General features: G+C 37.5%; 1 protein-coding gene across 1 annotated transcript in view; it reads right to left on the bottom strand.

The window, feature by feature from the left end:
- Positions 1 to 11,415, bottom strand: part of TPH1 (tryptophan hydroxylase 1) — a 23,127-nt gene extending 11,712 nt beyond the window's left edge. Inside the window, exons 1-3 of the mRNA XM_077761049.1 lie at positions 11,284 to 11,415; positions 4,801 to 4,984; positions 1,682 to 1,782 (exon numbers count right to left, since the gene is read on the bottom strand). Coding sequence (XP_077617175.1) covers positions 1,682 to 1,782; positions 4,801 to 4,984; positions 11,284 to 11,400 — 402 coding nt within the window. The 5' untranslated portion in view covers positions 11,401 to 11,415. The remainder of the gene's footprint in view (positions 1 to 1,681; positions 1,783 to 4,800; positions 4,985 to 11,283) is intronic.
- Between the last annotated feature and the right edge of the window lie 1,787 nt (positions 11,416 to 13,202).

Here is a 13,202-nt window from a genome sequence, read left to right as displayed (position 1 = left end):
ATTTTCAAAAAAAAAAAAAAAATAACAGCTTTATTGCTATAATTCACACACCATAAAATTTTAAAGTGTACAGTGTAGTGATTTTTAGGACATTCACAGTGTTGTGCAGCTACCTCCACTATGATTTCAGGAAACATTCATCCCAAAAAGAAACACCACACTCATTAACAAACCCTCCCTATTTCTCCTCACCTCCAGCCCCTGGCAACCACTAATCTACTTTCTGTTTCTATGAATATGCATATTCTGAACATTTCATATAAAAGGAATCATATAACATATGGTCTTTTGTGACCAGCTTCTTTTACTAATCAGTTTTCAATGCTTTTTATGGCCAACAATATTACATTTTAGGGACATATCAAACTTTACTTATCTATTCATCAGTGGATGGACATCTGGGTTATTTCCACTTTTTTTTTTTTTTTTTTTTTTTTTTTTTGCTTTTTGCTGCTACGAACATTTGTGTACACGCTTTTGTGTGGACATATGTTTCCAATTTTCTTATATGGGTACCTATGTATCAATGGTGAACTTCAGTCAGAAAAGGGATAATGATCATATTGAGGGTTTAGATTGTTCTAGTGACTATGAGGAGTATGGGTTGAAGGTGGCAAGCTGGAGGCTGGGAGATGAGTTAAAGGTATGGTAATAGGAATAAATAAGGAACAAATTTAAGCAATATATAGGAGATCAAAATCAACAGTACCTGGTAGTAGATCAGTAAAACTGATTTAGTCACCTCTCCGTAAACATGCCACAGACTTTCTTGCCTCTGACCCTTTGCTCATGTTGCATTGAATTATCTTTCCTCTCCGTCTCTTTCCTGCCAAAATCCTTTAAGGCCTAGTTAAAAGGTTGCCCTTCTCTGATCTCTTCAACCAGACATGTTGTCCTCTCTGTACATCTCAAGGCAATTTGTTCATGCCACTTAGCACTTTTCACAATTTAATCTCGTGTTTATTCATATATGTGTGCTTTATCTTTCCAACTAGTCTGCAAGTGCGTTGAGTGCAAGTACAGCAATGCATTAACCCCAATTAATAAGTTGCCTAATAAGATATTACAGGAATAAAATAGGCAGATCAGCTGAGGACTGTCTAAGGAATTACACAGTCAATGAAGACAGCTAGTAAGGGGCAGATCAAAACCTTGGTATTGACTCCAGAATTGCAATCTTTTTTATCCACCGTTCCAGGACTGTTGAGCTCCATAAACAGCCCTAATGCTCTGGGCTTACTAATTCTCCAGTTCATGCCTGTACTGTATCCCATGTAATTTTCCAAAGAAACAACTTCATAGTGTCTTAACTGTTTATCAACTGCCTAATAAACCAATCATGCTGGGCAGTCTTTCTCGCTCCTATCTTTACACGCCTTTCCAACAATCCATGCCCCCACTTTAATAAAAACTGCTGCAAATTCTGTCTTCATTTTATCAATAAGTCCTGGAATAGCTCTTAGTTATAGGAATGCCAGGCACGCGACAGGTGTTTCAAAGCCTGTCAAGTTAGACTGGATTCTACCAACGTGGAGGACTACTGGAACTTCCCGAAATCCAGCATAAAACAAGATCCTATTGAGTCTAGAATAACCACAATCTCCACTAAAGAAAATAATTTCCCTTAATTTTTAGATTGCTTTAAATTATTTTCATGAAAAGATTTATTAAAGATATTTACAGGATGGTCTGCATCCAGTTCGGATCCATACATCAGAACTCTGTTGGCACAATGGTCCAGGTCAGAAATCTTCTTTGGAAACCAAGGAACAGTTTCCATACCTGCAAAATACAAAACCACTGACAATTGAAGAGACGATCTTAAATAAGGCAAGAAAGAAGAAGAAATTAAGAAAGTCATGGATAGGGGCGCCTGGGTGGCTTAGTCGGTTAAGCGTCCCACTTTTGCTTAGGTCATGATCTCGCGGTTCGTGGGTTCGAGCCCCACGTCGGGCTGTGTGTTGACTGCCAGCTCAGAGCCTGGAGCCTGTTTCGGTCTGTGACTCCCTCTCTCTCTGACCCTCCCCTGCTCACGCTGTCTCTCTCTCTCTCTCCTAGAAATAAATAAAACATTTAAAAAAAAAGTCATGGATACATTTGGAGATTTTTAATTTGTACTTTGAGACAAAATTTATACAAGTATATTGCTCTATTTCTTAATAAGTAAAGTTGATCCAAAATTTTTGAGCTTAAAACCTTTTTTGAACCTTGATTTCCCAAGTGTTGGAGAAATACTGTAAATAGACTTAAAGTACCAAAAATAAATAAATAAATAAATATATAAAACGTTTAAAAACTCAGCTATGGTGAGCATGTGGAGAAACAGGCACCCTCCTAACACTGTTGGTGGGAATGTAAGCTGGTGCAGCCCCTCTGGAAAACACTATGGAGGTTCCTCAAAAATTAATAATAGAACTCCCCTATGACCCTGCAGTAGCACTGCTAGGAATTTACTCAAGGGATACAGGAGTGCTAATGCATAGGGGCACATGTACCCCAATGTTCATAGCAGCACTCTCAACAAGAGCCAAAACATAGAAAGAACCTAAGTGTCCATCAACTGATGAATGGATCAAGAAAATGTGGTATATTTATACAACGGAATACTACATGGCAATGAGAAAGAATGAAATCTGGCCATTTGTAGCAACATGGATGGAACTCGAGGGTGTTATGCTGAGCAAAATAAGTCAGGCAGAGAAGGACAGATACCATACGTTTGCACATATAGGTGGATTAGGAGGAAGCTAACGGAGGAGAATGGGGGAGAAGAAGGGGAAAAATAGTTGGGGAGAGAGAGGGAGGCACACCATGAGAGACGGATGCTGAGAACAAACTGAGGGCTCATGGGGGTGGGGGAGAGGGGAAGGGGGGTGATGGGCATGGGGGAAGGGCACTTGTGGGGATAAGCACTGGGTGTTATATGTAAACCAACCTGACAATAAACTATTTAAGAAAAAAAAACTCAGCTATCCTTAAAAAAGCAGAATAAGGATGTACAACTTTGCAGACCAAAGGTGCAAATTTAATAAGAATGAACGTTTATTTTTGTTGATGCAAAGGATCTTAGAGATCATTCATGTCTTTGCCACTCTGATCTCTCACCCTCTCTCAGATATACAGGTCCTACGAGAACTCTGGGGTTTTGCATATGCTGTTCTCCTCCCTAGAATACCTATATCCCACCCCACTTCCTGCTCCACCCCATCTTTCTGTTTTCCTAAAAATATCCTTCTCCTTCTTCAAGACCCAGATCCAATGAACCTCCCCTGACCTTGTAGGTTGAGCTATTTCTCTGTCCTCTGGGCTCCTGTGACACTGTTTCTGATTCTTTAAAACATTATCTGTTTATATCTGTGTCTTACAGGAAAGAATGGGAAGAACTCTCTCTCTCTATATATATAGACTATATATATATATCACTGTTTCTTAGTAGAGACATCTGACACAACTTTGTGTTCCCTAAATACCAACTGAACCATTTAGCCCCTAAAAAACTCATCATTTTATAGATAAGGCCACCAAAGCTCAGAGCAGTGAAGTAATTTATTCAAGGTAACTCATCTCTATTGGAAGAGAGAGGACTAGAATTCAATCCTTCTTGTTCCAGCCTAATGCTTTGTAACATACCCAGAAGTAATAGTCAAGAGATTTAACCACAGGAGCACTAATCACTCTAAATAGCCATGGGCAGAATCCTAGGCTTGTGCTCTGCTACATGTTAACCTTTTGTTTGTTTGTCGTGGGCCTGAGACTCCTAGGATAGCATCTGGAGCACACGGGCTTTGGGCATGGTGGGGACACTCAGGGACATGGGGAAACAGCTATCTGCTACTCAGAAATGGAAGGACGTTCATATTTTAATAACTTACACAGCCATGCAAATACATAACAGATCAGCGTCAGCCCTGATTACACCCTAATACCATGCATATTCTTTTTTTTTTTTTAATTTATTTCTAGGACAGAGAGAGAGAGAGAGAGAGAGACAGCGTGAGCAGGGGAGGGTCAGAGTGAGAGGGAGACACAGACTCTGAAACAGGCTCCAGGCTCTGAGCTGGCAGTCAGCACAGAGCCCAACGCGGGGCTCGAACCCATGAACCGCGAGATCATGACCTAAGCGAAAGTGGGACGCTTAACCGACTAAGCCACCCAGGCGCCCCAATACCGTGCATATTCTAAAGGGACTATTTTAAATTGAGTAACATATATAAAATGTGGTTAGATCATCCTTTTGTCTTCTGTCCCAAGTAAACTATGAGTATTTTTTCCACAACAGAAGATCTTAGCCATCTGAAACCTTAGGAGGCTGTGTTGCTTTTCACTTGCTTTTGGTGGGAGTGGGGACAGGGAGGAGTATGTAAAGAGTATATTCATATCATAGTCATCACTAACTGTCAACATTCTCAACAAATTTGAACATTCACTTAATATCTGCCAGATGGTAGGCCCTGTGGGAGTCTCTAAGTGCTCAGTAATTGCAAATTGAAGGTTTGTGAAATCAAGAAATGTTTGATGATTTGGAAACTGAGAAAATTTAATCAATTTCTGATTAATCAAATTCTGAATTCTTTCTTATACCCAACATTTCCTTTTCACGTTCCATCATACTTGATAAAAATGTTGCCTTATAATTTTCTGTAGTATTTTAAGCAATTACATTTTGGGTTTCCTTCACTACTAGACTGTAAGCAATTTGAAGAGATAGTGTTTTAATTTCATGCATCCAAGATAAATATAAGATTGGACATACACGATGTGCTTACTCTTCTCAGTGGGATTTACACTTTTCAAACTTACCATCTTCTTTCACAGTAAAAATATCTGGTGGATTCACAGAGAGAACGTTAGTATAGGACTTCAACAGATGAAAAATATCATTCAGTTGTTCTCTGTTGATATCACAATCAATAAAAATCTCAAATTCTGAGTTTCTTCTCTTTGATTTTCGGGACTCAATGTGTAACAGGTTCACATGTTTCTCCTGTGTAAAGCAGAGAGTAAAGATACATATGACAACCTCAAATGGTATTAGTCACTGAGCTCATCACTTTCATTACCGCTAAAAATCAATTCCACACTCACCATAATATATATCAAAAAAGAAAGAGGCTGTTTTTAGTGCAACAGCAAAGTAATTCCCCCTAAATATTAGGTACTATTCAAAAAAGTGTGAAAAATTAATCGCCCACTAGAAAGTCCCTCAAATTGCCAGAAATGAATGGCCTTCAAATCACAATATCAAACCTATGAGCACTGGTGGTTCAGTGGTAGAATTCTCAAACCTCCTACATAAAAAGAACTTTTCAAACTTCTCACAAATAAAAGCTAGTATTCAGAAAGGGATATTTAATGTTAGTCCTTTAGAAGGAAAAGTTTCCTTTGTGAATATGCATTTAATAAAATTAGATGAACAGCTTGAACAGAGTATTTAATACCTCAAATCTCTTAAGCTACAAACTTAGTAACCAGCTGAAACAGATTGCTTCTTCTGCTCTCTTTCTATGCCAGCCAGAGCTGGGTGCCATGTGTGCAAGCCTGTGGGAGGCTCTTACCAATTTGGATAGCTGAGGACCAGCACCAATGACATAATAATGAAACATAAGAACAAATTACCCAACAGTTTTTCCATCAAAAAAAAAAATTAGAAGGTTAGACTAGCTGATCTCCAACACTAACCAGTTCAATTTGAATTAACTTGGTGAACACCTATGTAGCCAGGTAAGGGCTGTGAAACATACAAAGAAAGGTAAGATATACAAGGAGTTTATAATCGTGTTAGCTAACACATGACAAACTAAGAGAAAATACAAGTAATAAGTATCTGGGTGCACTGATGTACTAGGAAAAATCATGATGGGCTAAAGAAAGTAGAAGTTTCCATGGAGCAGATAGGAACTGAAATGAGTCTTAATGAACAGATAGAGTGGGAAGACAGAAGGGAAGACGGAGGATTCAAAACAAGAGGAACTGCATATGTGAAGGTAGGGATGAAGTAAGAATTATTAGGAACATGAACTGACAAGAAAAAAGAGTGAGTATCAGGGATATTGGAAAACTGGAATAGGCAAGGTTTATCTTGGAACGTAGACTTCATCATGGAATCAGTGGAAGAAAGCCAGTTACAAAATATACTGGAGTTGATCAGAGGTAAAGGAGAATTTCTGACATTGGCTGTAGCAACATTTTTCTAGATAGGTCTCCTGAGGCAAGGGAAATAAAAGCAAAAATAAACTATTGGAACTACATCAAAATAAAAGGTTTCTGCACAGTGAAGGAAACAATCAACAAAACTAACAGGCAACCTACTGAATGGGAGAAAATATTTGCAAATGACATATCTGATAAAGTGTTAGTATCCAAAATGTATAATAAAGAGCGGATACAACTCAACATCCAAAAAACAAGTAATCCAATTGAAAAATGGGCAGAAGACATGAACAGTTATTTCTCCAAAGAAGACATCCAGATGCCCAACACACACATGAAAAGATGCTCAGCATCACTCATCACCAAGGAAATGCAAATCAAAACCACAATGAGGGGTGCCTGGGTGGCTCAGTTGGTTAAGTAACCAACTTCAGCTCAGGTCATGATCTCACAGTTTGTGGGTTAGAGCCCCGCATCAGGCTCTGTGCTGACAGCTCAGAGCCTGGAGCCTGCTTTGGTTTCTATATCTTCCTCTCTCTCTGCCTATCCCCTGCTTGTGCTCTGTCTCTGTCTCTCAAAAATAAACATAAAAAAAATAATAAAGTAGGTTATATATAAAAAAAAAAACAACCACAATGAGATATCACCTCATACCTATCAGAATGGCTAAAATAAAAACACAAGAAATAACAAGTGTTGTCAAGGATATGGAGGAAAGAGAACCCTCTTACACTATTGATTGGGAATGCAGACTGGTGCAGCCACTTTCCAGCAGTATGAGGTTCCTCAAAAAGTTAAAAACAGAACTACCCTATAATCCAGTAATCACACTCCTGGGTATTTACACGAAAAATACAAAAACAGTAATTAGAAGGGATACATGTACCCCTGTGTTTATATAGCAGCATTATTTATAATAGCTACATTATGAAACAACCCAAGTATTCATCAATAAAAAATGAATAAAGAAGATGTGGTATACACACACACACGCACACAATGTACTATTATTCTGTCATAAAGAAGAATAAAATCTTGCCATTTGCAACGACATGGATGGAGCTAGAGTCTAATGCTAAGTGAAATTAAGTCAGTCAGCGAAAGACAAATACAATGTGATTTCACTCATATGTGGAATTTAAGAAACAAAACAAATGAGCAAAGGAAAAAAGAGAGAGAGAGAGGAAAACAAACCAAGAAACAGACTCTTAACTATTGAAAACAAACTGACAGGTACCAGAGGGAAATGGGTGTGGGGATGGGTGAAATAGGTGATGGGGATTAAGGAGTGCACTTGTGTTGAGCACTGGTTTGTGTATGGAAGTGTTGAATCACTATATTGTATACCTGATACTAATATAATACTGTATGTTAACTGTACTAGAATTAAAATTAAAACTTTTTTAGAAAGAAGTAAAGGCAGGTTTAATCTACTTCTTATTAATTTTTACAATCAGAATGCATTCATAAATATTTTCTTTTTTTTTTTTTAAGTAGACTCCACTCCCAGTGTGGAGTCCAACATGAGGCTTGAGCTCACAATTCTGCAATCAAGACCTGAGCTGAGATCAAGAGTTGGATACTCAACTGACTGAGCCACCCAGGTGCCCCAATAAATATTTTCTTGATGACTTGAATAAATATAAAGCTAAATTATGTTTTTGGAGACAAAAAAGCAATAAGTCAATTCTTCCTAAATTACTCTATAAATTGAACACTATCAAAATCAAAATTTTGATGGCATTTGGTGAGGAAATATAACTAAATAATTTAAAATTATTATTTTCCATCTGCAAGAAAAATTTAGTCAAGAACATCCAGAAGAATTTATATAAAGTAGAAGTAATAAGTGAGACATTCCCTATCATGTAGTTCAATTACAGAAACAGAGGCACTGAGAAGTTAAGCAGTTTGCCCAAAGACACACATGTAATAAGTGTCAGAATTGGAATTTAAACTCAAGCTTTCCATGCTTTTAAACACTAAGTTGCAATCCTGTTTACCAAAAAGGAAGTCAGAATAATGGATAATATGGCTCTTCTTTGAGCCGGATTTATATAATTTTAATAATGACAGCACTAAAGACTGCCATAGCCAAAAACTGGGACATAACTGCATTGGGAAGATGCAAGGGAAGAGAAGTTGAGGGCACCACTAGAAAGGGAGCTGTGTCAAAAAAAAGCTAAGTCTTTACTTCCATTGCAGGAAATTGGTAGGTAATATCTATGAGTGAAAAAAATCAAGAAATAGCAGAATGGGCATATTGTTTATAAACATGGAAGTAGGAGTGCCAGGCCACTCTGTCGGTAGAGTATGTGACTTGATCTCAGGGTTGTAAGTTTGAGCCCTATTTTGGGTATAGAGATTACTTAAAAATAAAATATTTCAAGAAACTGGGGCGCCTGGGTGGCTTAGTCGGTTAAGCGTCCGACTTTCGCTTAGGTCATTATCTCGCGGTTCGCCCCGCGTCGGGCTCTGTGCTGACTGCCAGCTCAGATCCTCGAGCCTATTTCAGAATCTGTATCTCCATCTCTCTCTGACCCTCCCCTGCTCACGCTGTCTCTCTCCTAGAAATAAATAAAAATATTTTTAAAAAAATATTTCAAGAAACAAAACAAGCAAAAAAAAAACAAAAACCCATAGAAGTAAATACTAGAAAAGACAGTTAAAAGAACTGAAAATAGTTGCCTTCTGCAGGCTAAAGATAAGTAAAATGAGTGCACCTAGGACACGAAGCCACAGTTTGAAGAACAAAGGAAATGGGTACATGGGTAGTGTTGACTGAAAGAAAAAGTATATCATACAGTTACAATTACCTAAATTACTAATACATACGCACGTAAAAACTCTACATATTCTAAAGTGCACATGAAAATAATTCAATGTACAGATCAAACTTATCAGAGCAGTTGTGTATCAGGAGGGAGAAATGGAGATCAAACATAACAATGAAATAAAACAAGAGGCGGCTATATAAATCGATGATGATCATTTACACGTGATTTAATATGTATGATTAAGTCAATTTTCCACCATTAGGTTAACAAAATAAGTTAAATTTATATTAAAAATGAAAAGAGATGAAGCAGAATACTACTATTTTCTTTATAAGTTTTATGGCATGGGTTCACTTTTAAACCATGCACACACATTCTTTGATTAAAAATAAAATAAAAAAGAAAGTGGACAGAAGAAGAAATATAGGTATATTATTTTAAAACTACTCAGGGCACCTGGGTGGCTCAGTTGGTTAGGCATCCGACTTCAGCTCAGGTCATGATCTCACCGTTTGTGAGTTTGAGCCCCACATGGGGCTCTGTGCTGACAGCTCGGAGCCTGGAGCCTGCTTCAGATTCTGTGTCTCCCTTTCTCTCTCTGCCCCTCCCCTACTTGTGCTCTGTTTCTCAAAAATAAATAAACATTAAAAAAATTTAAAAACTCAAATGTAATCAATAAAGAAGTAAAAATAATCATGTGATTATCAAATTTAGGGAGAAGGAAGACAAAGAAGGGACAGAAATGCTATCAGTATCATTCACAAGAACGAGTAAATGAATATCACGTAAAGTTGATAGCTCTAAGAGAGGTATCAGAACAATATTCAGATATTATAAACTCACCATCAAAAGAACTAAACACTAGAAATAGTTGAAAGAGTTTGCCTCTTGGGAGTGGGACTAGGGTATGGTTGGTGTATTGGGTAGAAAAACATGCTTTTCATTGCAAACTCTTCTAGACTACTGGTCTCTATTTAAAATTTTTAATTCTTTGAAGTATTATCTTCACATGGCTATAAAATAGCATATCATATGAATATAAACTTGATTTTTAAAATAGCTAACATCTGCTCTTCAAATATCTTAACTCTGTTATTTCACACAATGACCCTATGAGGGAGGCATGATTCTCATTTTATAGATGCAAAGACTGAAGCACAGAGAGACCAATTCATTTTTCCATGATCACCCAGCCAATCAGTGACAGAGCAAGGATTTGAACTCAGGTGGTCTGCTTCCAGAGCCTAAGAGTTTAACACCAGTAATGTTCTATTAGCATAATTTAACCTGGTCCCTCCCCTTGTACAAGTACTTGTTTATAAATAAGTCTTTGTGTCCCTAATCCCATAAACTAGATTAGGTCCCCCAGTTCAATGCTATCATAGTACTATCTGGTATTTCTTTCAGGTCACTTCATACACATGTTACTATTTATTTACTAACATTATTTGTTTATTGTCTGTCTTTCTCCCTGGATCATACACATTGTGAGGGTAGGTACCATGTCTACTCTGTTCAGGTCCACATCCTTAGATTCTAGCAGGGCACTTGGCACACAGTAAGTACTCAGTAAATATCTGTGTTCTGCCTGACTGATTCCTATTTCCTTAGGATGGATTTATGGAAGTGGAATTACTGGGTTGAAATACATGAACATTTTTTTGAGGGGGGGAGTAGGGAGAAAACGCAAGTGAGTGAGGAAGGGGCAGAGGGAGAGAGAGAATCCCAAGCAGGCTCCATATCCAGTGCAGAGCCCAACCCCATAGGGCTTGATCTCAAGGCCGTGATAGCATGACCTGAGCCCAAATCAAGAGCCAGATACTTAGCTACCCAGGTGCCTCAAAATACAAAATATTTATAGCATTAGATGCTTACATTTTAAGGCTCTATGTATTGTTTCCCTACACATTATACCAAGTTACCCTCACACCAAAGATGTATTTAAGTTCCAAATGCTTTGAAGCATTGACAGTAAGGAACAGTATAACTGTAGAATCTTTGTTATTTTGCTATATTAAAAATATCATTAAATATAGTATTAATATGTCACTGAATAATATTAAAATTTTAATATTCTATTTAATTAAAATAAAATTAACATTTACTTCTCTGAAATCCATGAAGTGAATCTTTCCTCCCTGCTCCTTTATTAGCTATTTGTATCCTCTCTTTGTAAATGGTTTGTATCCTTTGCCCATTTGTTAGAACTGAGCAGTATCTTAGAAATTTAAGTGCTTAAGACACTTCTGCAATCAATCTCTGAAGAATTTACAATAACTTACATTTTAAATGTAATTTTAGAGCCTTATTTTAGGAGAATTTTATGCAAAAGTATAAAAATAGGGAGAACGCTTACCTGGAAGATTTTCAGTGCTTTTATTAGTCCACCAACTTCATTTTTCAAGGAAAAAATGAGAGTTGCCCTTCCTCTTTCTAGAGAATGGTCTTTATTTTCCTTATTGTCTTCAATCATGATGAATTTGGTGTACTTTTCTAAAAACAAAGTATGAAAATATAGATAGAAGTCTATAAAAAAGTTGTGCATTAGAGGCTGTATTTGATAATATTTGAAACCAAAGACAATACTTGATAACATTAACCAACTTTTAGTTTCTTCACCTGTGAAACATGGATTTGTAAATATGCTTTGCAAGGCTGTAATGAGACCAACATAAGAGAAAACATTGCCTAACAGTGCCTGGAATATAATAGGCATACAATGCATGTTAGTTGTTTCCTTTTCTCTTTTCTAAGTCAATCCTTTAAGGACACAATTCATGCTTACTGGTTTATTACAGTCTTCCTATTGTTCCTAAACTGGTCACTTTTTCTCTATGCAAGCCTACTTCCTCTCCTCCAACAATTTCAGCACTTTATTTATTCATACTGGATCTTGAATTCAAGTTTTATTCACATACACATGCCTTGTCTTTTAACAGGACAGCAAGCCCCTCAAAACAGAGACAGGGCCTTCTATTTTTTTTTATAAATTCAAGAGCCTGGGTAGCTCTGGACACATGAGGGCTCCAAAAATAACAGCCAGCCAAGAGAATTCAGGTTCCATATTAAGTGTCTTCTTTCTTCTCTAACTTGGAATCTCCTAGGCTGTGGGCCCCGTAAAGCCATTTAGCCTTTCCAATATTAGCCTACAAGAGCTATGTGATTATAAATTCAATTCTATGTATGTGTGTTGGGGGAGGTAAGGATATTGTGGGGGATGAAAGTGGAGTATAATAAAAAAAAGAAAAGAAAGTGGAGTATAATAACTTTCACCTGAAAAATATACACTTGAGAAATAAGTTCTGGATTAACAAAAAGAAACAGCATATTGAGGATTTATTCTTATTAGTTTTTCTTTGGCTATTAATTCTTCCTAATTGCCCAGTTTTGTGTGGGAGTTATAGTTGAACTAACTTTTAACACTTAGATGGATATGACCAATTACACTGTCCTATACCTGCTCAAACTCATGGATCCAAGCCTGCAGCAGTACCACCCAGAACAGGTATAGTATGATGCTGTGGCTTAAAGCCACATAGATTGTGTCCAATCCCCAAGAACTCAAACTTCACTGACCTCCCCAAGTTCACTCCCCTCAGAGTTCAAGATCACTGCACCATATACCTCTTGTTGATAGAAATGGTCACAGGTGCAGTTGTAGCTCTGTTTCAGTGACTATTTGGTTATCTTCAGAAACACAGAAGGTAGTAGAAAATTCCTGGCATCTAGTTGAGAGCTGTCTTCTTGGAAGATGAACTGGAGATCTGCATTGGCATCTTCTCAAGTACCTATTTACATTGCTAAACAGTGTATGGAAATACTTGGAATGTGAAGTCAGATATACCTATTCACTGGTCTGATATTTATTAGTATATGACCTTGGGCATGTTATTTAACCTTTCTTTTTTTTTTTATTATGTTTTTAATGTTTATTTATTTTTGAGAGAGATAGAGAGACAGAATGTGACCAGGGGAGAGGCAGAGAGAGAGGGAGACACAGGATCTAAAGCAGGCTGAGGCTCTGAGCTGTCAGCACAGAACCTGACATGGGACTCAAACCCACAAGCCGTGAGCTAACGGCTGGACGCTTAACCGACTGAGCCAACCAGGTGAACTTTCTTATATAGCAAAGTTGCCAAAAAGTTCACTGGAACTCACAAAACCCAAAACTCTCTCACCCATTTAAAAACACCAAATGTAATTTGGCATTCTGGTGTTTTCCCCATAGAAGAAAGATACTGGGCTATTTAGGGCACCAAGAAAAAACTGAGATAT

The sequence above is a fragment of the Crocuta crocuta genome, unplaced genomic scaffold, assembly GCF_008692635.1.
Source record: "Crocuta crocuta isolate KB4526 unplaced genomic scaffold, BGI_CrCroc_1.0 scaffold233, whole genome shotgun sequence".
Classification (NCBI taxonomy): domain Eukaryota; kingdom Metazoa; phylum Chordata; class Mammalia; order Carnivora; family Hyaenidae; genus Crocuta; species Crocuta crocuta.
The sequence above is the reverse complement of the archived record's forward strand: the minus strand, read 5'-3'. Positions and strand labels throughout refer to the sequence as shown.